Genomic DNA, 27,137 nt, shown 5'->3' on the forward strand with positions numbered 1-27,137 from the left:
GACTGTGCACTGCTGTTAGAGTTTGATACACAGCCCTCCTCTTTGCATTTTTATAATACGTTATTGTTCCATGTGTCCTCTCAGGTTCCCTGTTTTTGTGTTCCTTTGCGGTACTCTCTGTAGTTGCCTCCCAGTTTAGACTGTCGAGGTACGGCTGTGCAGCACGCAGGATGTTGGACCCAAACGCAAAACACTCGATGGAGCAGTAAACTTGGTGTTGGCACAAGACATTGAGGAAGATAACAGTGGAGGAATTATATCCTTAAAATTATTCATAGCACTTTCAGAAAGACATTTACTGTGATGTACCTTGAAGTTCTTAAAATATTCACTCAGAGGGCTTATGAGGCGATGAGAGGAGCAAGGGAGTGGCTGGAAATGGCTCAGGTTTCAGATGAGGTGAGGTTGTGACCTTTAAGTGGGGAAGCAGGGGGCGAGAAGGTCCACAGCTCTGTGAATCCATAGAGGAGGGAGCCATCAAAGGATGAGCAGGCAGGTGAATTGTTGAGGTGAGTATCCCAGTGGATAGGAAACCACTTCTTGAGACTAGAGGATGGAAGCACACTCGGAAACACAAGGAGAAATGCTCTTACTAGCACTCATAAACTATAAATCTAAGGAACACAAACTAGGCCTGGTTTCTGCTTTGAGAGATAGATCATCTGGCAGAGACTGGATGGTCCATATACAGTGAGTGGAAAGGGCTATGGGGCGATTGCCACCCAGCTTGGTGAAAAAAGAACAACTGTTGGAGCAATTTTCAGGAAATGGAAGAGGCTAATGATGACTGTCAATGTCCCTCGGACTGGGGCCAGGCGTGGGGTTTCAATGATGCCAAGAATGGTGAAGAATCAGCCCAGAACTACACGGGAGGAGCTGGTCAATGCCATGAAGAGAGCTGGGACCATCGTTTCCAAGGCTACTATCAGTAATACACTAAGACGTCATGGTTTAAAATCTTGCATCGCATGGAAGGTTCCCCTGCTTAAGTCAGCCCATGTCCAGGCCCATGTGAAGTTTGCCAGGGACCATCTGGATGGTCCAGAGGAGTCATGGGAGAAGGTCCTGTGGTTAGATGAGACAAAAGTAGAACATTTTGGTCTTAACTCCATTCGCCATGTTTGGAGGAAGAAGCATGATGAGTATCATCCCAATAATACCATACCTACAGTGAAGCATGGGGCTGGAAGCATCAAGCTCTGGGGGTGTTTTTCTGCACAGGGGACAGGACGACTGCACTGTATTAAGGAGAGGATGAATGGGGCCATGTATTGTGACATATTGGGTAAAAACCTCCTTCCCTCAGTCAGCGCATTAAAGATGGGTCGTGGCTGGGTCTTCCAACATGACAATGACCCAAAGCACACAGCCAGCAAAACCAAGGAGTGGCTCCGTAAGAAGCATATCAAGGTTCAGGAGTAGCCTAGCCAGTCTCCAGACCTAAATCAAATAGAAAATCTTTGGAGGGAGCTGAAACTCCATGTTGCTCAGCGACAGCCCCGAAATCTGACAGATCTAGAGAAGATCTTTATGGATGAGTGGGCCAAAATCCCTCCTGCAGTGTGTGCAAACCTGGTGAAGAACTACAGGAACCGTTTGACCTCGGTAATTGTTAACAAAGGCTTCTGTACTAAATATTATTATTTTTTGACTCAAGTGATCAAATACTTATTTGACACAGTAATTCACAAATAAATTGTTCAAAAATCATACAATGTGATTTCTGGATTTTTCTTTTTAGATTCTGTCTCTCACAGTGGAAATCTAACCTATGCTGAAAACTGTAGACCCCTCCATGATTTCTAAGTAAGAGAACGCGCAAAATCACAGGGTGATCAAATACTTATTGACCTCACTGTATACTGCTGCTGATGAGACAGAGCTGATCCAGCCAGGGAGTGGAAGGGCCCCAATCTCATTATCAGGCACTCAGATTTTACACATTTTTTTATTGAAAGGTCAAATTCAAAGGTCAAGCCTCTAGGAAGTAGATCTAAATACAAGCACAAGAGACTCCAGACCACCAAATTAAAACAGGAAGTAACAGATGACAAATACACTGCATGCATATTCGACTGAGTTTAAAATAAAGAAGACTGAGTGAACAGAATACAAACAAAAGGATCTCAGAAACTCAGAAGTAAAGGAATGTAATAAAAAACAAGGAAATTGTATCAGTAAGGAGATAACAAGACCTATGGACACTAAGAAAAACAGGAAGCTAAATGCAAACACCACAGAATACAGAATCATAAGACAATCAAGAAAATAAAACTAGAACGAACAATGAATGCACTTGAAACAATTCAGGGTTCAGTATCTTGTCCAAGGTTACTTTGGCATGCAGGCTGGAGCGGCCAGGGATTGGACAACCAAATGCTCCAATTACTAGATCTCCTGCGCCACAACCCCAGCAAGAATCACAAAAACAAAACAATTTTTTTTTAAAAAACTAGGTCGAATGTATGGTAATCGACAGGGTGCGGCAGGAGGCCAGCAAGGAACACATTTGTTTGGATTTGCATGGAAAATGTCCATGTGAGAGAGAGCACGAAAAGGAGACAGTATTTTGGAGAATGAGTTAAAATGTGTAATTGAGTTGGTTACTGGGGAAAGCATCATTATTGCTTCAAAAATCTTTAGTATTATTGAGAAAGCGGTTTGCATCAACTGTGACTGTGTGAAGAAATGTTGAACTAGTCCATGAAAAACACAACATACCATTGAACATACCAGCTACAGCAACATGCAAAAGTTAAACATGTGACTGAGAATGGTTACAATCCAAGTCTAATGGTGTGATAAAGTGTTTGTCCCTTTGCTGATTTCTTGTATGTTTGTCATACTTAAATGTTTCAGATCATCAAAGAAATTTAAATATCAGACAAAGATACAAGTAAACAGAAAATGCAGTTTCTAAATGAAAGTGTTGGGGTGACTTTTTCATACCACTGTAAGTAGGTTCAGAAAAAGTGACCTTTCTGCAGACAAACTCCTCAGCTCCAAGTGTAGAAACCATCCAAAATATTCCAGTACCAGCAAGTAAAATAGGTTAATGAGCTTCTGTGCCAAGGCCGAGTGGCCGGTGATACTCGGAGTTACTCGCCAAGGGGGCAAGGACTCTTTGTGGTCACACGGCAAGTGGGAGATGTTGACTAGGACAAGGGAGGAACCACACAAACAAAGCATGGAGAAAGGCTGAAACCACTTCTCTGGTGAGCATGGTGAAAGAAAGAGATGAGTTGGGTCCGGAGGTGCCAAATTCCACAATTCCCACCTCCCTCCATTTTGATAACCATCTCACACAGGCCCAGAAAGCGGATGTTGCTGCATTGCAACAACGTTTTGCAGATGTGCACCAATTTAACACACTTCTGTTCGGCGTGTTCAGAGCCCCGGTCACTTTTCAGCGTGTCATGGACTGGGTGCTGCAGCCGCACGCTGCATATACTGCTGCCTACCTGGATGATGTTATCATCTACAGTGACACGTGGGTGGAGCATGTACAAGAGGCGGCAGTGGTCCTGGGGTCCCTGTAGATCAGGTGTTCAAGGCTCGCCCCAGAGGAGAGGGAGAGGCGTTTCCACGCTTGGGAATATCTCTATTGCGGCTGTGCTGGGCAATTTCGTAGCAGCCTTAAGATCCCGCCTGCTGGGAATCTCGGAAATACTGGTGGGTGGTTCATCTTTTCCTAAGCCCTGATTTTTGCTCTCTGTAAGATTCTATCACCAACAAACCTCACATCTCCTACGTGCTTTTGTGGACATTTCTCTGACACCTCTTTAGCTTCCCATACCCACCACCACTCTGAACAACAAGGTTTTTGCAATGATCATCCACAACACTGAACCTGTACGGTTAATCCCCTCTAATTTTCGCTCTTTTGGCTCTTAACAGAGGTGGTTGCATCTTTTTCCCTCTCTTATCTTTCCTGTTTGGCTCTTTGTCTTTGTCTAGTCTCGTCTGATACTCTCTCAGTCTTTTTCTGTAAAAACTAAGGAATTATGGATTTGATCAACTGGTCTCTTATTGAAATTGACACCTTCTTATCGATGAGAAGCCTGGGCTCGAGGAAGCCCAATCATCCTGCAGAGACGTTTGCTGCTGGACATGCAACAGCTGGCAAAGTGGAGTGTCGTGTGCCTGGCAACGTTCTCAACAGAGGACATTTGAAAGACATCCAACTATTCGGAACCATGATAGGTTCCATCAGGTTTTGCCTGATCAGAATTGGCTCAAACCTGGCTTATCGAAGAATAAAGAAGCTGCTCAAAATCCCACAAGGGCTGGCCGGCACTGCAATGGGCAAGGCCATGAGTACTCAGACTTTGCTTATTGAACATAACATGGATAAGATCTTGGAGAAGCTCACGACTCTGCAACAGGGAATCGATAGATCTGGGGACCAGTGATGGACATTAGATCAGCTGGAAAATTGGATGAGCTTTGTTCGCACTAAACCAAACCCAAACAACCATTATCTTCATGCGGCTGCCCGGGGCCAGCCAGGAGATGGCTGTGTTCAGCGCCGGAAAGATGGCTGCAGGATCGTATGGGGCTGTTGTGTACCTCAGCTAACTCCATACCCGATACCACCCCTGTTGCAAGTCACATGTTGTTTTCTATGGTGTAAGACATGAAGATCCATGTGCTTTACTGTGCTGAGGTGTTTTTTTCTGTTCTCAAACTGCTCTCCTGTAGGAGCACAGTGTATTACTTTCAGTGTTTTCTTACCTTCCTACCTGTTTCCGACCTGTCTTCCCAATGTGAGGTTTGTGCAATGTAAGTATGGTCAGAAGGGGGTCAAATTTTCACTGCAGGTAACATGTATATGTAACATTGCATGTGACAAATAAAGGTTTGATTGATTGATTGATTGATTGATTGATTGATTGATTGATTGATTGATTGATTGATTGATTGATTGACAACCGACCACTGGGAAACTAAAACTTTCTCCACACCTACGTCCCCAGATACTGGGACAGTAGCAACAATAAGGCAGTGAACTGGAGTTTATTCTGCCATGCCCACTGTCTCAAGTTTACTTTTCCTTCAGGTCCCCGGAAGTGTCACCCCCTGCTCTACTGACCTTTTTCTCCAGGCCAAGAAATACCTAGCAACAATATAGCCCTATCTTTACCACCACATTCCCCCTATGACTGTACCATTGGTCTCCTTCCTGGCGCCATGCTCTCCACTCATACAAGCTTTGTATGAGTGGAGGGAGGGAGGCGATGGAGAAAGGTATCAAGGAGTCATTGGCGGCAGGAACCATTTGCCACTCTACCTCCCCAGTAGGGACAGAATTTTTGACAGGCAATGGAAGTCTCGTACTGCTGACCTCCGACTATAAAAAATTCCAGGGGTATCCCACCTTTGAGACTGCAGCACAAAGGCCTTGCTGTCCAGGCCTTTGTTTGAGGGCTCCAACCAAAAAGACTGCAGGAACACATTCACCTATATGTACCAAAAAATTTAACAACAGCCCTAATTGAAGCAGTACGAGCTGAACATGTGCTTGGCTCAGAGGAATATACCTTCAGCACAAGTCATTGAGTGCACCAGGCAGACTGTGAGGGGAGCAACAACAAAGAAATGACCCACCAAATCTCCAGTATGCCCCCTCGATGGCTACAATGGGGGACTTGAAGAGCTCCCTGGCAAGCTAGAGGTGAATGCTACCAGTGTGGTTAGCTGGGCCACATCGCATGCTACTGTCCAGCACCGAGTGCATAAACCCCAGCACCACAGTCAAAGTAAGGTTGGGTGGCATAAAGTAGGAACTGCCACCCACAACAAACCCTCCCAACCTCACTAAGCCACAATTGCAGGTTGGTTGGGTTGGCGTCTAGAAGCCGGATCCAGACTGTCCCTGGTTTGCACTAGTACCCTTCCCGGTATTGATGGCCCAAGTCCACAGGATTTGAAGCCCACAGATCTCCGTATCACAGCAGTCACTGGTGAACGGGCCAGAGTGGTAGGAAAAAGATCTCTCCAGATAACTGTTTCTACCTGCACTGTTGACCACAAGTTCTGTTTAGCCAACATACAAGACCCCTGCATCATTGGTCCAAACATGCTGACCAAATAGGAGGCCACAGTGGATGTACCCAGAGCTACTCTATATTTGGGCACTAAGGCTGTGGAACTTCACACCACGGAAGAAGTGTGGCAGCTTGTTCCCACCTCTAAAGCCAGTATTGGAGAGCCTGAAGTATAACCATGTTGTAAGCACAGGAGGGGTTTCCACTGACCCCTCAAAGGTGGTCGCATTGAGGAACTGGCCCATTCCTCGCAACGTTGCAGAGCTGCGGAGCTTCCTTGGCCAGGCATTGTATTACAGGCGGCTCATCAAGGACTCTGCTACCATTGCAAGCTCCCTGCACCAGCTCACACAGAAAGGCTGTGCATTCCATCTCACCGAGGACTGTGCCACACCCTTTAAAAGGCTTCAATCTGCACTGATTTAGGTCCCTGTGCTGGCCTATCCAGACCTGCAGTGCCCATTTATTGTGGACATGGATTCCAACAACACGGGTCTGGGAGGCAGTGAGAATGATGAGCAGGCCATCTCCTACTACAGCCATTCTCTCAGCAGAGCAGACAGTAACTACTGCATCACCCGTCGAGAGTTGCTAGGTCTCCGCCACTTCTGACCATATTTCTATGGGAAGAAATTACTTCTGCCCACTGACCACGCCTCTCTCACCTCGCTCTTGAATTTTAAGAAACCAGAGGGTCAGCTGGCTGGGTCACTGGAGATGCTGCAAGTCTGGTTGGCTCCATCTTAATGAGGTTTGTACCCGACCAGAGTGTTGCTACCACAGCTGAGCGTCTGGTCAATGAGATGTTCTGCCACTTTGTTATACCCAAGGAACTACACAGCAATTAAGATTGAAATTTTGAGGATGCAGTGAGTGATGGGCTGGTGGAGCACTTTACCCACACACTGGCCACCCAGCTTGCCATGCTTCCTGACCAGAAGCAGTTAACATTTTCGAGCTGAGAATTAGGATTTCCATCAGGGCACGTTGTGTTGTCACGGCGACCATAATTAGGCCAGGATTTGGCTAAAACCTGTCCTTTACCTGAGGAAGAGTTCATAGAGTCAAACTGTAACCTTGACCTCCCGCCAGCAGCAAAAGTGGGACAGGCACCTCCCCCTTGTAATAATGGCCTACTGCATGTCAGTCCAAGAGTCTACTAAGCGTACTCCTGCAGCCCTAATGTTTGGACATGAGCTTCGTACTCCAGTGGACTTGGCAACTGGGCCTCTCCTTGAGTGGGAGTTGTGCAGTGAACCCAGATTGGACTACCTTCACAATCTCCATGAACGGTCATGTGAGGTACAAGAGCTGACCAGACATGGCCCCCTTGAGGTAGGATCATGGGAGAACCCTTCACATGCTACGGTGTGCACTGATGAGGAAGCAAATTAGAAACTAAAAATTCATCTACAGATTTCATCACTGTGATTCAAAAATCCACTCAAAACATGTTCGTAGGGACCAAAGCTCTGCAGCAAAGTGTCCCGAGGGCATGTTGGAGCTCTGTTACGACTCTGAGGTACTTACGCTCACAGTCGTAGGCCACCTCCAGGTACTTGTAGGTGCCTGGACACGGGTCTCCAAACACTGAGTTGCTCGCTTCAATAATGCAGCTGCTTTTCCCGTTACAGCTGTGAAAGCAGGTGAGTGAGTCAACAGAGGCTTTACATACTTTGTCAGGAAACATCTAAACCAGTGTGCACAGTTTGGGAAACCAGGGTTAACCTGTAACCTGGGAAGAGAAACATTTAGCACATCATCTGTGTGGTGCAGTGGGACGAGGTGACTGCTGATAGAAGCAGCAGGATGAACTGTGAAGTGTTCAGTCACATCTGCGTCGGGCTGAGGGAAGAACGAGCCTCGGTACCTGTCAGCGACTTTAGTGGTGGGATTGGGGCAATGGGCGTTTTGGATCTCGTGGGTTGGACGATGCTGAGAGCATGTGGTCGTATCGCGGCGCCCGTAGTCAGCCCAGTAGACGACTATAGCCTCTCCTTCATCTGAGGAAGAGTTCACCGTGTTAAATCAGCACCATGTTTGTACATCAATGAAACAAATCCACCTGAATCGCAGAGGAACTGCCCCACTCACCACACCGAAGGTTTGCGTTGGATCCTTCACACGCTGTGCTGTGGACTGAAAGAGAAACACCGCGTCACAAACTGTAACAACTCACGGGCAGAGTTTGGAAGTATCCAGATACAGACCTGCTGGGAAGCAGGCGAAGGTGGTGTCCAGGTATTTGCAGGCGCCGGGAACAGGAGTACCAAAGATCTGGATGTCTATGTCACACGTTTTCTTTCCGTCACAGCTGTGGGGAGAGATGGAGCTCACTGACGTGATCGTGTTATTGTTGCAAATGTTTGTTACCGACAGTGGTCACCTCTTCTTGATGGCCTTCAGTTTGTGGTGCTGAGAGCAGTGTTCTTCATCTCCACATGTGTGCTCGACTGACTCCACAACGATCACGCCGCTCTCTGTTTCACGCAGTATGACACAAAAGCAGAGATTAGAGAGGTTCAGAGCAGAGATGGATGGATTTTACAATCGCAGGTGTCGCCCCCAGCTGGACATGAAAAGAATTTAGTCTTAGGGTTCTTTAGTGTTGGCTTTTAAATCTATAGCCATCCTTTACATACAGTCTGTGTCTGCCTTACCACAGCACAGGTGCTGGACCAGGTGGCCGTCGCAGGTGATCACTCTGGTGCTGGATATGGCAGTCGCAGTGGACGGGACAAAACGTTTGGCTCGGGTTACACCTGGAGGGAAAAATAAAGAGTTAAAAAAGCAGAGTGGGTATGAGCTCACAGCTGATGGTGTGTGTGGGGGGTCAGCCGACGGCTTCTGTCTGCTGTTTTGACTCTACGATGAGACTCAAGGACAGCCTGGCTGTTTGCTGGGAGCAGAGACTAAACGTCTGACCTTATCTGAGGCTCTCTCTCCTTCACTGATTCATTTATCTTTATTTTGTGCTCTTCGTCTCCTCCTGCTGAACAGTTAGCGCCGCCATGGAGTCAGCTGACTGACGCAGAGTCACAGCACAAACCGACGGTCTGACGGCTTTTCTGTCTCTGAAAGCTGCAACAGTCACGTGACGAGGTGAGAGTGACGGCGTTGAATCGAGGCAGACACGAGTGTGATTTAGAGTGGGGGGTAGTGGGCAGGTGTTCCCGCCGTGTTTGTGGTAAATGAAACTTTTCCACAGATAATTTAATGTTGATTGGATCTGTGTTAAAATTCAAATAGGAGCTTAAATCTTCTAAGAGTTTCTGTAAGTGTCTGACCTTTGACCTTTGATGCTGTCTAAGAGCGTGCACCTGCTCATGTGGACTGAAAAACACATTAATCTCACAGTTTATCTGCCAGATTTATATCCCCACTACTTTCCAAATCCCACGATGAGCCAGGCCTGCAGCTCAGGGGCAGAGAAGTAAAGGTGAGGATCATTTTTAAAAATGTCCATTAATGAGAATAAACCAGGTAACAGAGAAGCACAAAAACAGACTTTTACCTGAACTCGCGAGTAAACATGTTGCTGCCAGCACTGAAAAACAAGAAGGAAACCTGAGTGTTAGACTGAGTTTGGTTCGTCTCCAAACTCACACATGAAATGATATCGAATGAAAAAAGGAGAAAACTGCAGTAAAAGGTCAGCGACCCCGATCATATTTCTATTCGCTGTCAGTGCAGCTCAGCATCTGCATACAAATGATTTTATCAACAACATGAGATGATGTCAGAGCTCCTTCCAATAAACATTTAGATTAAAGATGTTTGTCTCTTGTAAGAATGTTGGAAACATTTGAAGCTTTTTAATAAAGTTATTTCTATTCAATGACTTTGAATTATTTAACAGCAGAATTGTATTTCCATCCTGTCAGCTTAAAAGCCATCCTGCATAAACCATTTCTTACCCTTTGATTATTTTCAGGCAGCACATGAACCCTGATCGTCTGATCAATAAACACGTGTATCTACAGAGCTGTTTGATTATTTGCTCTATGAAAGTAGAATCTGCAGCAAAGCGAGCACACGTGCATTTCTGCATGAAGGATTATCAGTGTGTGCTACTCACACAGCGTGTTGCTGAGTCCGGAGCAGAGCATCGTGTTCGGAGGTCTGGTTGTCGGTGGCGAGCTGAGCCGATGGCGGGTCGGACGGAGACCTTGGTGTATTTACGCCGTTTAGCTGAGAACTTTTACCGACGTGCAAAACAAGCAGCCAATGGAAAAATGAGAATCCGATGCTTATCAGGTGCAGCAGAGCCAAGGAGAAAACTAAACTGCTATCAATAAGAAACGATTATAGAAGCCAATCGCAGCTCGCCCAGTGTCAGCCAGGATTGGCTCAAGGCCCCCCCACGACCCTGAACTGGATCGTGGCTTGAGAAGATGGAGCCACAACACAAAACAGCCTTTTCTTTCTCAGACTGAGATGTTGAATCGGTTAAAGAAGGAAATCCTTTTAAAAGCTGCATAAATGCACCTCGGACTGTGGGACACCCCCCAGCATTCAGATCATCACAGGTGGTTAAAAGGCCTTCGGTCAACAAGCTGTGATCATCACTTTAACCATGACTGTTGTACAGTTTCATTAACCATCAGCGTTTATTCAGAATTATCACGATGTGACAGAAAAGAGACGTCGTGACCGCTGGCAGCTCGTCCTTCACGCGGAGCTTTGGTCATCGTCTCTGAAACACTCGGTTCAGCCGCAGTGTTTCACAGTCTTAACATACTGACACAAACACGAGCGCACGTTCACACGTTCACGTGCAGAAGTGAAGGACACGATAATCAAGCATAAACTAAAACAAGGTGGTTTTCACAGAATCACCCCGACGGGCCGAGTGAGGCCGTTCCACAGTCCAGGAGCTAAAAGTCCAACCGTGGTCGCCTCTGGATTTAAAATAAGAGTGTGGAGCAGGTGAAAGGCCCACGTCCAATCAGCAACAAGCGCTTAAATAAAGGCTCCGGCAGCGTTTGGATGGAGAACAGCAGCTGAGGTTATCTGTGAAACAGCTGCATGAACACTGTGACAGACGGATATCACATCCTGCTGTGAAAACACGTATCTGTGTGTTTGTGTGAAAGCTAGCAGCAAACCTCTGAATCATCATCAGGCTCCTCGGCTCTCTGCAGAGACAAGGAGCCCGGCACAAAGTGTTACAGAGTGACACGTTTGCAATTTCATTACATAAAAACAAAATGAATTCATCAGACAGCTGGAATAATGTGTCAGCAGCTCTGTTAAAAAGCGCAGAACTGAAAGAGATTCATAAGTTTCTCAAAGGAAGTCAATAAAACGAGGAAAGAGCCGAGCTGCTGTGTAACGGTGGAAGAAGTGCTGAGGAGGACGATCTACGTCAGGGGCGTCAAACATAAGGTCTGGGGGCCAAAATTAGACGGGCGACTACTCCACCCACTGGATGGCTTTGGGAAATGTGATGGATGGGATACATTTTGCACTTTTGTGTTTCCATAAGTTTATAAGTTTCCCCCGCGGCCCTTCATGCTGCACCAGAGTAATAAAATCACAATTACTGAGAGTTTTTCCTCTGTAAACTATAGAAATGTCTGTTTCTTACAGCGGCTCAAACAACATTTTCTGTGAACAGAAACTTTGTTTAATAATTACAGGACAGTCTGGACAGACAGCTCCCAGAACTTCCTCTGTAATCACACATTTATTTCTTACAGTCGTGCTGACAGACGTCTTTACTGCAGCAGCATTTCTTCATCATGTAGAAAAACTGAGACGCTGCTGAAACGTCTTTTTCTTATGTTAAGATATCTCAGGATTAAATGTAGAGTTAAACTTGTTTAACTGACACAAAGACGACTTTCACTGGTCGATCAAAGCTGTATGTGGCCCACCATGTAAGATGACTTTGACATCTCTGATCCAGAAGGAAGTAATGAAATACAAATACTTTGTCAGTGTACTTTTACTCCCCACATTTGTACACACATTTCTGCACTTTCTACTGCTTACATGTTCAAAACAGACTCGTTACTTTTGCTTTGACACGTCTGAGGGGAGTTATGTTCTCACAGTTCCCACAAGTGCAAACAGCAGTTAAAGTGCTGAAGTGGAACCTGCTGCGCTTTTTGAACTGGGGACGAACAGACACGAGAACATAGCATGACACAGCACAGAGGAGGCACAGAGACAGGAACTATGAATAACAATGATATCAAAGGCTATTAATAATTCAGACACACAAAAAACTGGCTCACTGCAAACGTTGCATCAATTCACTGCGATATTTGCTTTTCTTTAGATTTAAAGTTAAGTTGTCAGCATCAGAAGTACTGATGGTGTATTTATGTCACACAGGTTTTTCCATCACAGCTGCAGGGAGACAGAAAGCATTTTGAGGTTTATTAAAATGATCAGATGATGATTTGAAGCATGAATGACTCACTTTCAGGTCAACATTTCAGTTCCTTTAAATTTTATTGAATTTATTTTCCTGTTTATTGTGATATGAAATCATATTTATCAACAGAATCCAGCAGTGATGTCATCGAGGCTTGACATCCTGCTGGAAGTGACATCAGCAGTGAGGCTGTGACATCATCATGTCAGACGTGTCAGGACACGAAGGAGCAGTTTGTGTCTCTGACACAAACAAACCCTCTCTGTGAGTTACACTCTTCGTCGTTGACATAATCTCGTCCTGTAAAGAATCAAAACAAAGAAATAAAATCAGAGGTCTGTGCTGTAAATGTTTTCTTCTTCTCTAATGTAAAAAGAACAAACACAGTTCTTATAAAGACCTAAGATCACATGACTTCAGTCAATATAAAAACCAAACACATTTCATCAACAGGCCCACTTTCAGTTTGTACCGTCACGGTTTATCTCCATACAATCTTGATCTCCTCCATGGTTGTTTGGTTGTTCTTTGCCCCAGTTTGTGAAGTCAAACTGGGAACCATCACTCCACTTCCACACAGTTTCCTGGAAGAATAAAGTTCAGTTTGTTCTGATGTACTTTGATGCATCTATGCTGAGAGTGCAGACATGAGACCTCTTACACCACTCGAACACAACGAAGGTTCATTTTGTTTGTGCAGGTAAAAAATGAAAAGAAAAGTCAAGTCAACAGCAACATCTGTCTCCAGGAACAAAGTCCTGATTAATCAGTCTGTCACATGTTGACCTTTGAATCAAACTGATGAATATGAAGAGAAACATATGAAATATCAGAAACAGCTGCAGCTCATCCTCTTTATCTGTGAAACACTTACATTCTCTCTGTCGTTGCCTCCAACCCAAGCTGTCGGATACGACCCTGCTGCTGTGTAAATGAGCTCTCTGATGAAGGTGTACTCATCTGTGCTGTGGTATGAGGCCAGATTTCCACCGAGTGTCTGACAGGAACACTGAGGAGGAAGATGAGGTGCACAGAAGATGAAAAGTGTGAGAATGCATTTAAAATCAGTCAAAGACAGAAAGTCTTTATATCATCAGTGATGCAGCGACAGCTGCTGTTATTTCCTGATGTACCTCAGCATCAGTCCAGGTCTTCATGCTGCTTTTAAAGATGAAACAGCGACCTCCAAACCGAGTCCAATCAGCAGGGCAGGAAGGAGCTGCAGCATGAACGCAAAGTTAAAAGGTCAATAATCAAATTAAAAATTCCTCAAAAGAAAAAATAACTTCTGAAACTTCACCATGAACTTCAGCTTAGAAAAGATTTAATAAGAAACACACATTTATTTATGTGTTAATTTTGTAACTGACTCACTGCAGCAGTGAATCTTTAGTGTGACACTGAGTGTAATTAATGTTTAATAATAATTTACTTTAGTTAATGTTCTAATTTTACAGCAGATGCCTCCACAGCGGGACAGAGAGATTCACATGTTTGTGTGATTTTGCATGTTTCACTTTTAACTTCTACTGATCACATCTGGGTCTTTAAAGCTGCAGAGCGTGAATGTTGACCCCCATGATCCTCCGGTGGGTCCTGTTTAAGGTCGAGGTTTAAGTCTAACAGTGAGTGTGCTTTTACCATCAGGGCCTTTGACTGTGGAATGACCTGCCCGAGGAGAACAGGCTCCAACAATCACAAACCTCCTTTAAATTACTTAAAGCACATTTTAGAGAAAACAGGCTCCTAGCACAACCTGGGTCTCGAATGAAGTCGAGAGGAGACCGGGCACTTGCAACCGTGGCACCCAGACTCTGGAATAACCTCCCTGTTCATGTTCGTACTGCCGAGTCTATCACGTCTTAAAACTTATCTTTTTACATTGGCTTTTGGTTCTAACCAGTTGGCTGTTCTAGCTTGTTGTGTTGTTACCTATTGTTTGTTGTCCTGTTTTATTGTGTCTTTTAATTGTCTCCTGCTTTTACTGACTGTGAAACACTATTGTTGTTTGAATATGTGCTGTATAAATAAAATTTGATTTGAATTGAATAGTGCTTCAGCAACTACAGACACATTTAGAGATAAACAGTATCAGTGATGAATTCCAGTCTGGATTTAAACCGCGTCACAGCACCCAAACTGCCCTACTAGGAGTTTGCAACGACCTCCTTCTAATCGCTGACTCTGGGCGCTCTGCGGTCTTACTTCTATTAGATCTGACGTCACCTTTGACATGGTCGATCATGATATTCTTTTGGCAAGGTTAGAACATGTAGTTGGCCTTACAGGAAATGTTCTTTCATGGTTTAAATCATATCTTTCAGAGAAGTCCTTCTCTGTCACAGTGGGTAAACATTCCTCTTCTTCTGCCCCTGTTCGCTGTGGTGTGCCCCAGGGCTCGGTGCTGGGTCCTGTGTTGTTCTCTCTGTACATGCTGCCCCTGGGCTCCATTTTTGAAAAACATAATGTCTCTTTTCATTGCTGTGCTGATGATATTCAAATCTACCTCCACTTGACTGGGGATGTTTCATCTTCACTACATCCTCTGTGGGGATGTCAAAGACTGGTTACTATGTGACTCTCTTACCTTAAATGAAAAGAAGACGGAATTATTGTTTTTGATAGAAATATGCTTCTGGGACAACTGACTGGCACACTGGGGCCTGTTGCTAACCGCCTCACTGATGCTGTTAGGAATCTTGGAGTATTCATGGATACTTCCTTCAAACTGGATCAACAGGTGTCCACCGTGGTAAAAAGTCGCTTCCATCAACTGCGCCAAATTTCTAAAGCTAAACATATTTTTACTGCAGGAAACGTACAAAGAAAGAGAAGCTGTGTTCTCACCACACTGAAGGTTTGCCTGAGATCCTTCACATATTACACTTTGGCCTGAAACAGACACAGATCCCATAGAAACTGTAATCATTCATGTACAGATTGGGTTCATCAGTCATTTCTAATCACAGGTTTAACAGAGTCGTTACGTGGCAAGCAGTCGTAGGTGGTCTCCAGGTATTTGCAGACTCCAGGATCATAAGTAATGTTTGACTTTATGTCACACTCGGTTTTTCCATCACAGCTGCAGGGAGACAGAAACAGCTGGTTTTCAGCTCAAAGATATGAAACAAGTTACTTTCAGGTAATCATTTACTTCCTGTTAGTTTGAGTAAAGCTGTTCAACAGGTTTTAGTTTGTTTCTTCTTTTGAATCAAAGGCTCACTTCTACCATCCCACAGTGCTCACCTGTTCCTCATGTTGTTCACAGCGTCACCGTGAGACCAGGTTACTTCACCTCCACATCTGTACTCAGCTGACCTCACAATGATCATTCCACCCACTGTTATACAGACACAGTATGAGAGAAAAGGAACAACTCAACACAACATGCAATAATCCAGGTTTCAGGCTTCAGTTTCAGACTCAGATGCTGCAGATCCATAAATAATGAGGATTGTACCTCTGTACACCACCACAGTGGATATTACATTAACTCTGATCAAGGAGGAAACTTTAAGTCAGTGTTTTTGTTTCTAATCTACATCAAATGTTTCTGAACTTTTATACACAGTCCAACATCCTCAGAGCTTTTTTAAAGAATAAATGCACTGTTGGTTTGTTGATCAGGAAAATACAATTTAAACTGAAAAGAAGCAGCTGTGCATAAAAAGGCTGTAAACTATAAACAGTTCATCCAATACTTGTTAAGTTTGTTGAATTTAGCCTGAGAGTCTGAATTTGATCTGCAGTGAATTCTTGGACACTATTTTCCATCTTACCACAGCTCAGGCGAGGAACACTGAGGCCGTTAGAGGTGACCACTCTCCCTGTGGATATGGGGGTCACAGGAGGAGGAACGGAAACTTGAGCTCTGATAAAGCCTGAAATAAAAATAAATGTATAATAATGTAATAATGTAAATGTATAATGTAAAATAAATGCTAGGTTTAAGCCCGGGTCATCTTTTCAGAAGCCCGGGGTCTTTTGGAGTGTAATTTGTTTCATAGTTAGAGGCCTGACTGACAACTGTATAAAACAAAAACCACACACAATATTCGAAGCACATAGTGCACAGTCGTAAATTCCCCCTAATTTTGGTATCAATCAATCAATCAATCAATCAATCAATCAATCAATCAATCAATCAATCAAGGCTTTATTCGCCACATGCAGGTTGCCCTGCAGTGAAATTTGAGCAGCTACCAAAGCAAATCATTGGCACTGTACAAATAATGTAAATATGACGGTGTATCACAAAAGATTGATATCAAACTGATCACTTGACCCATTTTGACTCTATCCAGTCCTTTAAATCCAGATTGAAAGCATATCTATTTGATTTGGCTTTCCTGACCAGTTAATACCCTTTTAAATCTTTTATTAAATTTATGCTTTTATTATTAATGTTCCTGCTGTTTTTGTCTTCTTAGTGTATTTTGTATTTATCTAGCTCTTCTGGTCTGTTAGTGCCTGATTTGTACCCTGTTATTGACTTATGCTGACTCTCCATATTACTGTGAAGCACTTTGCTTTGGTTTTTAAATGTGCTATATAAATAAAACTGTACTATATTACGTTACTTGTTCTTCGAGTGAATCAACAAATGGTGAAATGAAAAGCCGAACAACAACAATGCTGTTTCTTTAGAGAGTCTCAGCTTACATGTGTTTATTTCATATTTGTGAGAACGCTCACAGGCATTCACACATTTCTGCTAAATCATAGTAATTCTGCTCAATGATAGAATTTCTGCTACGTTTGACTATTTTTGCTAGATTATAGTATTTCTGCTAAGTCAAAGGAGTTCATGTAAATCATAGTATCTCTACCAAGTCACAGTGTTTCTGCTAAATCGTTGTATTTCTGCAGATTCATAGTATTTGACACTGCAAAGTATTTCTGGGTGTGGACGAGGACGAGGGGTGCGTTTCCTTCTGAGGTTGGAACCCCCCCTCCAGACCTGCTCCTTAAAGAAGTGGAGTCCCCCCCCAGGTTGCAATCCAAAGCCTCTATCCCTGATTTCCTCACACATGTCAACAAGGAGCCCCACAACATCCAGAACCCCCCCCCCCCCCCCCCCCCCCCCACCCGCCCAGCAGCCACGAGACAGGTTTCATTTCATTTTCACTGGGAACAGAAATAAGATTTTAAAAAGGTGTGTGTGAAGGATAGAGTTTAGATTTTAGATCACACAAATACAATATTTAGTAGTTACAGACAGAAGAAGAAGAGGTGAGCTCTAATAATGAGAAAGTTCACAGAAAGGCTCTTTGTGACCAGAATATAAGAAGCAGTAAAACAGCATTTACCTGAAGTGATGAGTGAACAGGTTGCTGCCAGCACTGAAAGAGACAGAAAGAAAGCTCAGTGTCAGACTGTGTGTTTGATATCAAGTTGAATTCACCTCAAAACATGAAACAGAAATGAAAAGCAAACAGGAGAAAGCTGCTGCTTTCATTCACACCTGGATTCTTTGGAAACTCTTTCTAAACAGCAGATTTCAATGACACATTTATTCTCTTCATCTTTCCAACTTTTGTCAATAAACTTATTTGTGTTGACAGTTTGACTTCAACTCTTCAAAGTAAATGATCAGCCATGAATTGCTCTCAGGACTCTGTGAAGCCTAACTGTCCTGCTGAGGTGATGCAAACATGTATTTAGGATGTTAGATGAACTGATCCAATAAAGCAGAAAGAAAAGCATGTCACAGTACAGCACAGTGGAAAGCTAGAAAAGGATTAGACTGAACATGTGCAGCTGATTTCATGTATAAATAAAGGATGATCAGTGTGTTGTACTCACACAGTGTGCTGCTGAGTCCGGAGCAGAGCATCATGTTAGGAGATCTGGATTACAGTGAAGAGCTGATGGAGGATCAAACACAGAGCTGCTGGATTTACTCTGAATAAAACTTGTAATGTATATGCAAAGTGCAAAAAACCCAAAATGTGGATTATCTTCTATCTCAGATGTAAATGAATAAGGAAATAAAACTACTTTACATTAAAAGTTATGTAAGCCTGGATCAGCTGACCCAGTGACAGCTGGGAGAGGCTCACATCTCATATTTGTTGATTGGTTAAATCAGTTTAGCAACTGGTAAGAATTTTCTTTTTTCTTAAAACACGATACAAATTATTGCAACTTTTTTTGTAATGATTCAGATGTCGTGAAGAGCTGTTCCAAAGTTTAGGAGCTACAGTTTGAAAATGTGATCACGTCTGGATTTAAATGAAGAGCACAGAACAGTTCAAAGAGCCTGATCAGCTCAGAGAGAAAGTGACACTCCCCTGTTCATTAACAGCGTCCTAAAGAGGGAACAAAGAGGACGGAGACCAAGTGGACGACACAGACACACATGCAGCAACAGCTGTGGGTGTTCAACACACCAGTGTTTACAGTGGTTTAAATGGGGTGGCAGCAGGTGGATGTTTTAGCTGCTTGATGTTTGTAGTGATAAAACGATTATTAAAAAAGAAAAACAGGGTGCAGCATGAGTGCAGCAGGAACACATTTGTATAGAAAATTTTCACATTTGCATGGATTATCTCCGCACGTCTCTCTGGTCAAAGCACGCAAAGGAGAAAGATTTGAGAAAGTGGGTGAAAATGTGTTCTGAAGCCAGTTCACGAGGAAAACAGAGTTTCAAAAACACTCACAGAATTATTGATAGTCTTTGCTTTTGTAACATGCACTGCCTGGCTAAACAAAAAGTCTCCACCCAAAAAAAAGGTCACACACTCTGATATTTCATTGGACCGCCTTTATCTTTGATTACTCGCTCATTCGCTGTGGCATTGTTTCGAGAAGCTTCTGCAGTGTCACAAGATTTATCTCCATCCAGTGTTGCATTAACTTTTTACCAACAACCTGAGTCTGCTGCACAAAGCCTTCTCCAGCACAGCCAAAGATTCTCAATGGGGTTTAGGTTTGGACTCAGTGGTGGCTAATCCATGTGTGACAATGATGTCTCATGCTGGAAGAACAACTCTTTCACAATTTGAGCTCAATGAATCCTAGCATTATCGTCTTGGAATATGCTCATGCCATCAGGGAAGAAAAAATCCATTGATGGGATAACCTGGTCATTCAGTATAGTCAGGTAGTCAGCTGACCTCATTCTTGGAGCACATACTATTGCTGAACCTCGACCTGACCAACTGCAGCAGTCCTAGAGCACTGCCCCCACAGGCTTGTACAGTAGGCACCAAGCATGGTGGGTGCATCACTTCACCTGCCTCTCTTCTTACCCTGATGTGCCATCATTCTGGAAGAGAGTAAATCTGGACTCAGACCACATGACCTTCTTCCAGTGCTCCAGAATCCAATCTTTATGCTCCCTCGCAAATTACATTTTTTTCTGGCCACATTCCTACCTCTAAGATGCTCTGTCCCCACTGTCCACTAGCTGTTTTCTCTGCTTGATGCATGACAATGGTTTGACCCTTTTTACACACACTATCATCTTTTCCACGACCACGAGATGTGTCTTTCAACAAGGTTGTTTAAGAAATGAGAAGCAACTCATTGCATCATTTGGGCAACTTGTTGCCAACTGAAAGATAATCACCATTCAGTATTTGTCCAATAGGAGGCTCATACCTAATTGATTAGTTACATCCAGTTGGCGAAGCAGTGTAGTTAAAAAGGTTTGAAGTTAAATCCTGCTAAATGGGACAATGGCATCACCTACTATTGCAAATGTCACCCTGCATTGACTATGAAGGGCAAAGAATTGTGAGTAATCTTCAGAGTGATGAAGGATTCCCACAGAGGTAACGAATGTAAATGTTGTGGAAAGAAATCATGTTGCTAGTCCATAACATTAATAGAAATTGACTTGGTTATTTTTGGTTAAATATCATTTGCTGTGGGTTACTTCTGTCATCCTTATGTTGGGTTAGATGTTCGTTCCATGTGAGACTTCGTTACCAGGAAAGAGACTAGCGAACTATGCCGTCTTTTCACACAGGGCTCACACTGGTTGTTCACCAAAATTAACCATTCTACTTTGTTGGTCTTTGTCATGAATGCAGGTATGTGACTGTGCACTGCTGTTAGAGTTTGATACACAGCCCTCCTCTTTGCATTTTTATAATACGTTATTGTTCCATGTGTCCTCTCAGGTTCCCTGTTTTTGTGTTCCTTTGCGGTACTCTCTGTAGTTGCCTCCCAGTTTAGACTGTCGAGGTACGGCTGTGCAGCACGCAGGATGCTGGACCCAAACGCAAAACACTCGATGGAGCAGTAAACTTGGTGTTGGCACAAGACATTGAGGAAGATAACAGTGGAGGAATTATATCCTTAAAATTATTCATAGCACTTTCAGAAAGACATTTACTGTGATGTACCTTGAAGTTCTTAAAATATTCACTCAGAGGGCTTATGAGGCGATGAGAGGAGCAAGGGAGTGGCTGGAAATGGCTCAGGTTTCAGATGAGGTGAGGTTGTGACCTTTAAGTGGGAAAGCAGGGGGCGAGAAGGTCCACAGCTCTGTGAATCCATAGAGGAGGGAGCCATCAAAGGATGAGCAGGCAGGTGAATTGTTGAGGTGAGTATCCCAGTGGATAGGAAACCACTTCTTGAGACTAGAGGATGGAAGCACACTCGGAAACACAAGGAGAAATGCTCTTACTAGCACTCATAAACTATAAATCTAAGGAACACAAACTAGGCCTGGTTTCTGCTTTGAGAGATAGATCATCTGGCAGAGACTGGATGGTCCATATACAGTGAGTGGAAAGGGCTATGGGGCGATTGCCACCCAGCTTGGTGAAAAAAGAACAACTGTTGGAGCAATTTTCAGGAAATGGAAGAGGCTAATGATGACTGTCAATGTCCCTCGGACTGGGGCCAGGCGTGGGGTTTCAATGATGCCAAGAATGGTGAAGAATCAGCCCAGAACTACACGGGAGGAGCTGGTCAATGCCATGAAGAGAGCTGGGACCATCGTTTCCAAGGCTACTATCAGTAATACACTAAGACGTCATGGTTTAAAATCTTGCATCGCATGGAAGGTTCCCCTGCTTAAGTCAGCCCATGTCCAGGCCCATGTGAAGTTTGCCAGGGACCATCTGGATGGTCCAGAGGAGTCATGGGAGAAGGTCCTGTGGTTAGATGAGACAAAAGTAGAACATTTTGGTCTTAACTCCATTCGCCATGTTTGGAGGAAGAAGCATGATGAGTATCATCCCAATAATACCATACCTACAGTGAAGCATGGGGCTGGAAGCATCAAGCTCTGGGGGTGTTTTTCTGCACAGGGGACAGGACGACTGCACTGTATTAAGGAGAGGATGAATGGGGCCATGTATTGTGACATATTGGGTAAAAACCTCCTTCCCTCAGTCAGAGCATTAAAGATGGGTCGTGGCTGGGTCTTCCAACATGACAATGACCCAAAGCACACAGCCAGCAAAACCAAGGAGTGGCTCCGTAAGAAGCATATCAAGGTTCAGGAGTAGCCTAGCCAGTCTCCAGACCTAAATCAAATAGAAAATCTTTGGAGGGAGCTGAAACTCCATGTTGCTCAGCGACAGCCCCGAAATCTGACAGATCTAGAGAAGATCTTTATGGATGAGTGGGCCAAAATCCCTCCTGCAGTGTGTGCAAACCTGGTGAAGAACTACAGGAACCGTTTGACCTCGGTAATTGTTAACAAAGGCTTCTGTACTAAATATTATTATTTTTTGACTCAAGTGATCAAATACTTATTTGACACAGTAATTCACAAATAAATTGTTCAAAAATCATACAATGTGATTTCTGGATTTTTCTTTTTAGATTCTGTCTCTCACAGTGGAAATCTAACCTATGCTGAAAACTGTAGACCCCTCCATGATTTCTAAGTAAGAGAACGCGCAAAATCACAGGGTGATCAAATACTTATTGACCTCACTGTATACTGCTGCTGATGAGACAGAGCTGATCCAGCCAGGGAGTGGAAGGGCCCCAATCTCATTATCAGGCACTCAGATTTTACACATTTTTTTATTGAAAGGTCAAATTCAAAGGTCAAGCCTCTAGGAAGTAGATCTAAATACAAGCACAAGAGACTCCAGACCACCAAATTAAAACAGGAAGTAACAGATGACAAATACACTGCATGCATATTCGACTGAGTTTAAAATAAAGAAGACTGAGTGAACAGAATACAAACAAAAGGATCTCAGAAACTCAGAAGTAAAGGAATGTAATAAAAAACAAGGAAATTGTATCAGTAAGGAGATAACAAGACCTATGGACACTAAGAAAAACAGGAAGCTAAATGCAAACACCACAGAATACAGAATCATAAGACAATCAAGAAAATAAAACTAGAACGAACAATGAATGCACTTGAAACAATTCAGGGTTCAGTATCTTGTCCAAGGTTACTTTGGCATGCAGGCTGGAGCGGCCAGGGATTGGACAACCAAATGCTCCAATTACTAGATCTCCTGCGCCACAACCCCAGCAAGAATCACAAAAACAAAACAATTTTTTTTTTAAAAACTAGGTCGAATGTATGGTAATCGACAGGGTGCGGCAGGAGGCCAGCAAGGAACACATTTGTTTGGATTTGCATGGAAAATGTCCATGTGAGAGAGAGCACGAAAAGGAGACAGTATTTTGGAGAATGAGTTAAAATGTGTAATTGAGTTGGTTACTGGGGAAAGCATCATTATTGCTTCAAAAATCTTTAGTATTATTGAGAAAGCGGTTTGCATCAACTGTGACTGTGTGAAGAAATGTTGAACTAGTCCATGAAAAACACAACATACCATTGAACATACCAGCTACAGCAACATGCAAAAGTTAAACATGTGACTGAGAATGGTTACAATCCAAGTCTAATGGTGTGATAAAGTGTTTGTCCCTTTGCTGATTTCTTGTATGTTTGTCATACTTAAATGTTTCAGATCATCAAAGAAATTTAAATATCAGACAAAGATACAAGTAAACAGAAAATGCAGTTTCTAAATGAAAGTGTTGGGGTCACTTTTTCATACCACTGTAAGTAGGTTCAGAAAAAGTGACCTTTCTGCAGACAAACTCCTCAGCTCCAAGTGTAGAAACCATCCAAAATATTCCAGTACCAGCAACTAAAATAGGTTAATGAGCTTCTGTGCCAAGGCCGAGTGGCCGGTGATACTCGGAGTTACTCGCCAAGGGGGCAAGGACTCTTTGTGGTCACACGGCAAGTGGGAGATGTTGACTAGGACAAGGGAGGAACCACACAAACAAAGCATGGAGAAAGGCTGAAACCACTTCTCTGGTGAGCATGGTGAAAGAAAGAGATGAGTTGGGTCCGGAGGTGCCAAATTCCACAATTCCCACCTCCCTCCATTTTGATAACCATCTCACACAGGCCCAGAAAGCGGATGTTGCTGCATTGCAACAACGTTTTGCAGATGTGCACCAATTTAACACACTTCTGTTCGGCGTGTTCAGAGCCCCGGTCACTTTTCAGCGTGTCATGGACTGGGTGCTGCAGCCGCACGCTGCATATACTGCTGCCTACCTGGATGATGTTATCATCTACAGTGACACGTGGGTGGAGCATGTACAAGAGGCGGCAGTGGTCCTGGGGTCCCTGTAGATCAGGTGTTCAAGGCTCGCCCCAGAGGAGAGGGAGAGGCGTTTCCACGCTTGGGAATATCTCTATTGCGGCTGTGCTGGGCAATTTCGTAGCAGCCTTAAGATCCCGCCTGCTGGGAATCTCGGAAATACTGGTGGGTGGTTCATCTTTTCCTAAGCCCTGATTTTTGCTCTCTGTAAGATTCTATCACCAACAAACCTCACATCTCCTACGTGCTTTTGTGGACATTTCTCTGACACCTCTTTAGCTTCCCATACCCACCACCACTCTGAACAACAAGGTTTTTGCAATGATCATCCACAACACTGAACCTGTACGGTTAATCCCCTCTAATTTTCGCTCTTTTGGCTCTTAACAGAGGTGGTTGCATCTTTTTCCCTCTCTTATCTTTCCTGTTTGGCTCTTTGTCTTTGTCTAGTCTCGTCTGATACTCTCTCAGTCTTTTTCTGTAAAAACTAAGGAATTATGGATTTGATCAACTGGTCTCTTAATGAAATTGACACCTTCTTATCGATGAGAAGCCTGGGCTCGAGGAAGCCCAATCATCCTGCAGAGACGTTTGCTGCTGGACATGCAACAGCTGGCAAAGTGGAGTGTCGTGTGCCTGGCAACGTTCTCAACAGAGGACATTTGAAAGACATCCAACTATTCGGAACCATGATAGGTTCCATCAGGTTTTGCCTGATCAGAATTGGCTCAAACCTGGCTTATCGAAGAATAAAGAAGCTGCTCAAAATCCCACAAGGGCTGGCCGGCACTGCAATGGGCAAGGCCATGAGTACTCAGACTTTGCTTATTGAACATAACATGGATAAGATCTTGGAGAAGCTCACGACTCTGCAACAGGGAATCGATAGATCTGGGGACCAGTGATGGACATTAGATCAGCTGGAAAATTGGATGAGCTTTGTTCGCACTAAACCAAACCCAAACAACCATTATCTTCATGCGGCTGCCCGGGGCCAGCCAGGAGATGGCTGTGTTCAGCGCCGGAAAGATGGCTGCAGGATCGTATGGGGCTGTTGTGTACCTCAGCTAACTCCATACCCGATACCACCCCTGTTGCAAGTCACATGTTGTTTTCTATGGTGTAAGACATGAAGATCCATGTGCTTTTCTGTGCTGAGGTGTTTTTTTCTGTTCTCAAACTGCTCTCCTGTAGGAGCACAGTGTGGGATCCTCTCCCCTTGTGTATTACTTTCAGTGTTTTCTTACCTTCCTACCTGTTTCCGACCTGTCTTCCCAATGTGAGGTTTGTGCAATGTAAGTATGGTCAGAAGGGGGTCAAATTTTCACTGCAGGTAACATGTATATGTAACATTGCATGTGACAAATAAAGGTTTGATTGATTGATTGATTGATTGATTGATTGATTGATTGATTGATTGATTGATTGATTGACAACCGACCACTGGGAAACTAAAACTTTCTCCACACCTACGTCCCCAGATACTGGGACAGTAGCAACAATAAGGCAGTGAACTGGAGTTTATTCTGCCATGCCCACTGTCTCAAGTTTACTTTTCCTTCAGGTCCCCGGAAGTGTCACCCCCTGCTCTACTGACCTTTTTCTCCAGGCCAAGAAATACCTAGCAACAATATAGCCCTATCTTTACCACCACATTCCCCCTATGACTGTACCATTGGTCTCCTTCCTGGCGCCATGCTCTCCACTCGGGAGGCGATGGAGAAAGGTATCAAGGAGTCATTGGCGGCAGGAACCATTTGCCACTCTACCTCCCCAGTAGGGACAGAATTTTTGACAGGCAATGGAAGTCTCGTACTGCTGACCTCCGACTATAAAAAATTCCAGGGGTATCCCACCTTTGAGACTGCAGCACAAAGGCCTTGCTGTCCAGGCCTTTGTTTGAGGGCTCCAACCAAAAAGACTGCAGGAACACATTCACCTATATGTACCAAAAAATTTAACAACAGCCCTAATTGAAGCAGTACGAGCTGAACATGTGCTTGGCTCAGAGGAATATACCTTCAGCACAAGTCATTGAGTGCACCAGGCAGACTGTGAGGGGAGCAACAACAAAGAAATGACCCACCAAATCTCCAGTATGCCCGCTCGATGGCTACAATGGGGGACTTGAAGAGCTCCCTGGCAAGCTAGAGGTGAATGCTACCAGTGTGGTTAGCTGGGCCACATCGCATGCTACTGTCCAGCACCGAGTGCATAAACCCCAGCACCACAGTCAAAGTAAGGTTGGGTGGCATAAAGTAGGAACTGCCACCCACAACAAACCCTCCCAACCTCACTAAGCCACAATTGCAGGTTGGTTGGGTTGGCGTCTAGAAGCCGGATCCAGACTGTCCCTGGTTTGCACTAGTACCCTTCCCGGTATTGATGGCCCAAGTCCACAGGATTTGAAGCCCACAGATCTCCGTATCACAGCAGTCACTGGTGAACGGGCCAGAGTGGTAGGAAAAAGATCTCTCCAGATAACTGTTTCTACCTGCACTGTTGACCACAAGTTCTGTTTAGCCAACATACAAGACCCCTGCATCATTGGTCCAAACATGCTGACCAAATAGGAGGCCACAGTGGATGTACCCAGAGCTACTCTATATTTGGGCACTAAGGCTGTGGAACTTCACACCACGGAAGAAGTGTGGCAGCTTGTTCCCACCTCTAAAGCCAGTATTGGAGAGCCTGAAGTATAACCATGTTGTAAGCACAGGAGGGGTTTCCACTGACCCCTCAAAGGTGGTCGCATTGAGGAACTGGCCCATTCCTCGCAACGTTGCAGAGCTGCGGAGCTTCCTTGGCCAGGCATTGTATTACAGGCGGCTCATCAAGGACTCTGCTACCATTGCAAGCTCCCTGCACCAGCTCACACAGAAAGGCTGTGCATTCCATCTCACCGAGGACTGTGCCACACCCTTTAAAAGGCTTCAATCTGCACTGATTTAGGTCCCTGTGCTGGCCTATCCAGACCTGCAGTGCCCATTTATTGTGGACATGGATTCCAACAACACGGGTCTGGGAGGCAGTGAGAATGATGAGCAGGCCATCTCCTACTACAGCCATTCTCTCAGCAGAGCAGACAGTAACTACTGCATCACCCGTCGAGAGTTGCTAGGTCTCCGCCACTTCTGACCATATTTCTATGGG

At 44.3% G+C, this 27,137-nt stretch overlaps 3 protein-coding genes across 3 annotated transcripts in view; all 3 read right to left on the bottom strand.

Moving 5' to 3' along the window:
• The window catches only part of LOC309697849 (L-rhamnose-binding lectin SML-like), an 88,669-nt gene that overhangs the window by 12,343 nt on the left and 49,189 nt on the right, over positions 1–27,137 (bottom strand). Inside the window, exons 9-11 of the mRNA XM_082520043.1 lie at positions 13,566–13,651; positions 13,307–13,441; positions 12,905–13,016 (exon numbers count right to left, since the gene is read on the bottom strand). Coding sequence (XP_082376169.1) covers positions 12,905–13,016; positions 13,307–13,441; positions 13,566–13,651 — 333 coding nt within the window. The remainder of the gene's footprint in view (positions 1–12,904; positions 13,017–13,306; positions 13,442–13,565; positions 13,652–27,137) is intronic.
• LOC309697688 (L-rhamnose-binding lectin SML-like) lies at positions 7,207–10,156 on the bottom strand (the record flags this gene model as incomplete). The annotated part of the gene is made up of 7 exons (XM_082519803.1): positions 7,207–7,376; positions 7,578–7,681; positions 7,918–8,050; positions 8,142–8,186; positions 8,258–8,401; positions 8,708–8,809; positions 10,126–10,156. The coding sequence occupies 7 exons, from the start codon at positions 10,154–10,156 to the stop codon at positions 7,207–7,209; spliced, it is 729 nt and encodes a 242-aa protein (XP_082375929.1).
• Positions 12,491–27,137, bottom strand: part of LOC309697845 (uncharacterized protein) — an 80,410-nt gene continuing 65,763 nt past the window's right edge. The window contains exon 13 of the mRNA XM_082520038.1: positions 12,491–12,732. Coding sequence (XP_082376164.1) covers positions 12,647–12,732 — 86 coding nt within the window. The 3' untranslated portion in view covers positions 12,491–12,646. The remainder of the gene's footprint in view (positions 12,733–27,137) is intronic.

The sequence above is a fragment of the Aulonocara stuartgranti genome (assembly GCF_965226115.1).
Source record: "Aulonocara stuartgranti genome assembly, chromosome: 20".
Lineage (NCBI taxonomy): Eukaryota > Metazoa > Chordata > Actinopteri > Cichliformes > Cichlidae > Aulonocara > Aulonocara stuartgranti.